The following is a 2,124-nucleotide window of genomic DNA, read 5'->3' as shown; positions in this document are numbered from 1 at the left end:
CTGCCTCTTCAGATTCCGTGGTTACAAAATAAATACTAAATAAAAAATATTGTAAGTGTGCTGACATGGCAAGGCTGTTGAGGTGCGAGAAAAGAAAATATGCAGGCCCACTTGATGACTTGGACAGCTTGCATGTTGAGAGAAATCTTTTAGTGGGCTGCTCCAATTTAGTTATTATTATAGATGTATCCATCCATTCTTTCTTCTTGCTCTGTTGTGTTCCCAAACTAATTTATATGGAGTAAATCGAGAAAAGATTATGGAACTTAACAACGGAAATGAATTCTTCTTTATTACACACATTTCTTTTATACCAATGTTTACCATACACAAGCAAAATTTTTGAAGAAACAGAAGAATAGTTACACTCTACACAAAAGCATCAATAGAAGAGCAGTTGCCCTTTCCTTTTCCATTTTTGGCGCGAAGAAGAAGAGGCCGATCATTCAGGTACGTTCAGGCGGCGGAGCTCCAGTGTTTGGCCTTCTCGAAGCCGTTGCGGCCGTGGTAGTAGTCCTCCATGGCCTGCTGGATCTCGGCGCGCGTGTTCATCACAAACAGACCCTGCTGCACCAGGGGCTCCTCGAGCGGCTGCCCCGCCGCGAGCGCGAACAGCAGCGACGCGCCGGAGCGATTCCACACGCTGAGGCCGTCCCCGTCGGCGCCAAGCACGAGGCAGTGGTGCGCGGTGGCCGGCGCGGCATTCTCGCTGCCGAACACGCCCTCCCCCTCGATGATGTACACGAAGGCGTTCCACCCCGCCGGGATGGGTTGGTGGAGCTGCGAGCCCGGCCGCATGGTGAAGTACATGTACATGGTCGGCGTCCGCGTGTACACCGGCGACCGCACCCCGAATGCCTCGCCGGCGATGATGCGGACGTCGACGCCGTCCCTCGTAGCCTCGCTTATGTCCTTGCTCTGCAGTTCCTGGTACTGGGGCTCGGTCCTGCCATTGTTGGAGCGTGGTTAGCAGTAGTATAGTTAGTTTTGGCTTTTGAATGGTTGATTATTGTCATGCAAATAGGATTGCTTATTGGCTTCGTATATGGAGCATACATCTTGTCCTTGGCGGGGAGGTTGATCCAGAGCTGCAGACCCTTCTGCACGCCGTCGGTTGCAGGCATCTCCGAGTGCACGATGCCGCGGCCCGCCGTCATCCACTGAAGAAGAGAGCATTCAGGTAGCGTTGTTAGCAGAGTATTCAGAATTGAACGTATCATGTTCATAATCCTTTCTTGGATCATAGTAGCATGTAGACAGTACATCAGACCTGAACATCTCCTGCCCTGATGGTGCCCTTGCGTCCGGAGAAGTCCTGGTGGGTGACGGCACCCTGCATCATCAGAAGACGAACGACATTTCAGCAAACGCCTTGCGGGCAAGAAGCACAGGATGCAGAGCAGAAGAGAACACGAAGCAGAGAGCACGGGTGCGTACCTCGAGCATGTAGGTGACGGTCTCGAACCCACGGTGCGGGTGGTCCGGGAACCCGCCGGGCTTGGAGACTGAAACAAGCAGCCGAGGAAAGAATCGGTCAGACAAAACAAAATGGGTGCAGCGGCCGTCAGAACTCTCAAGTCTAAGCCGAATCGAATAATCTTCTAGAACGTGTGGTTCTTGATGACCCTGATCATGGATCATGGGGATGGTGAAGTGGCAGAGGATAATCACCTGCGAACTCGTCGAGCAGGAGGAAGGGGTCCAGGTTCCGGAGCTCGTGCCTGCAGTTCAGAAACCGATCGAGGTCAACGCACGACGTCTGAAACTCAGAGTCCATCTGGCGCGGCGCAACTCAATTCAGACAGAGGAGAGGGGATATGAGTGCACCGTGTCTTGGTTAGTATACCTGCCGATGCTCCGCCTGACGGTGGCGCCGCGGCCTTCGGGCTGGGACTCGGAGAGCAGCTTCCTCACCACCGCCCTGGGATTCTCGAACGGCGCTGTGGCCGCGGCAGACGACGACGACATGATCGCTGATGGGAGCAAGAAGACGACGTCACAGCAGCAATCAGGAGGACGAGGAGAAGAAATAGTAGTACGAGGAGCGGTGTGGTCTTGCCTGTACTTGTCTTTCTGGACGCGGGAAGAAGACGATGGCTGCTTTTGTTGCTGTTGCTGTTGAGC

At 53.6% G+C, this 2,124-nt stretch overlaps 1 protein-coding gene across 1 annotated transcript; it reads right to left on the bottom strand.

Moving 5' to 3' along the window:
* Window positions 1-357: 357 nt before the first annotated feature.
* Window positions 358-1,968, bottom strand: LOC124701049 (pirin-like protein). Its single transcript, XM_047233104.1, has 6 exons — window positions 1,847-1,968; window positions 1,672-1,721; window positions 1,438-1,505; window positions 1,271-1,333; window positions 1,057-1,160; window positions 358-946 (listed from the first exon to the last, which is right to left on the bottom strand). Exons 1-6 carry the CDS (start codon window positions 1,966-1,968, stop codon window positions 457-459), a joined length of 897 nt encoding a protein of 298 aa, XP_047089060.1. The 3' UTR covers window positions 358-456.
* Between the last annotated feature and the right edge of the window lie 156 nt (window positions 1,969-2,124).

This window comes from Lolium rigidum, chromosome 3 (assembly GCF_022539505.1).
Source record: "Lolium rigidum isolate FL_2022 chromosome 3, APGP_CSIRO_Lrig_0.1, whole genome shotgun sequence".
Lineage (NCBI taxonomy): Eukaryota > Viridiplantae > Streptophyta > Magnoliopsida > Poales > Poaceae > Lolium > Lolium rigidum.
The sequence above is the reverse complement of the archived record's forward strand: the minus strand, read 5'-3'. Positions and strand labels throughout refer to the sequence as shown.

What these genes read in the sequence shown, in the direction of transcription:
- LOC124701049 (XM_047233104.1), bottom strand. Translation starts at nt 1,968, where the DNA reads ATGTCGTCGTCGTCTGCCGCGGCCACAGCGCCGTTCGAGAATCCCAGG. An exon ending in CCTGCTCGACGAGTTCGCAG is followed by an intron (nt 1,506 to 1,671) that starts GTGATTATCCTC and finishes TGCTTGTTTCAG; the next exon opens with TCTCCAAGCCCGGCGGGTTC. An exon ending in TCAGGGCAGGAGATGTTCAG is followed by an intron (nt 1,161 to 1,270) that starts GTCTGATGTACT and finishes TCTCTTCTTCAG; the next exon opens with TGGATGACGGCGGGCCGCGG.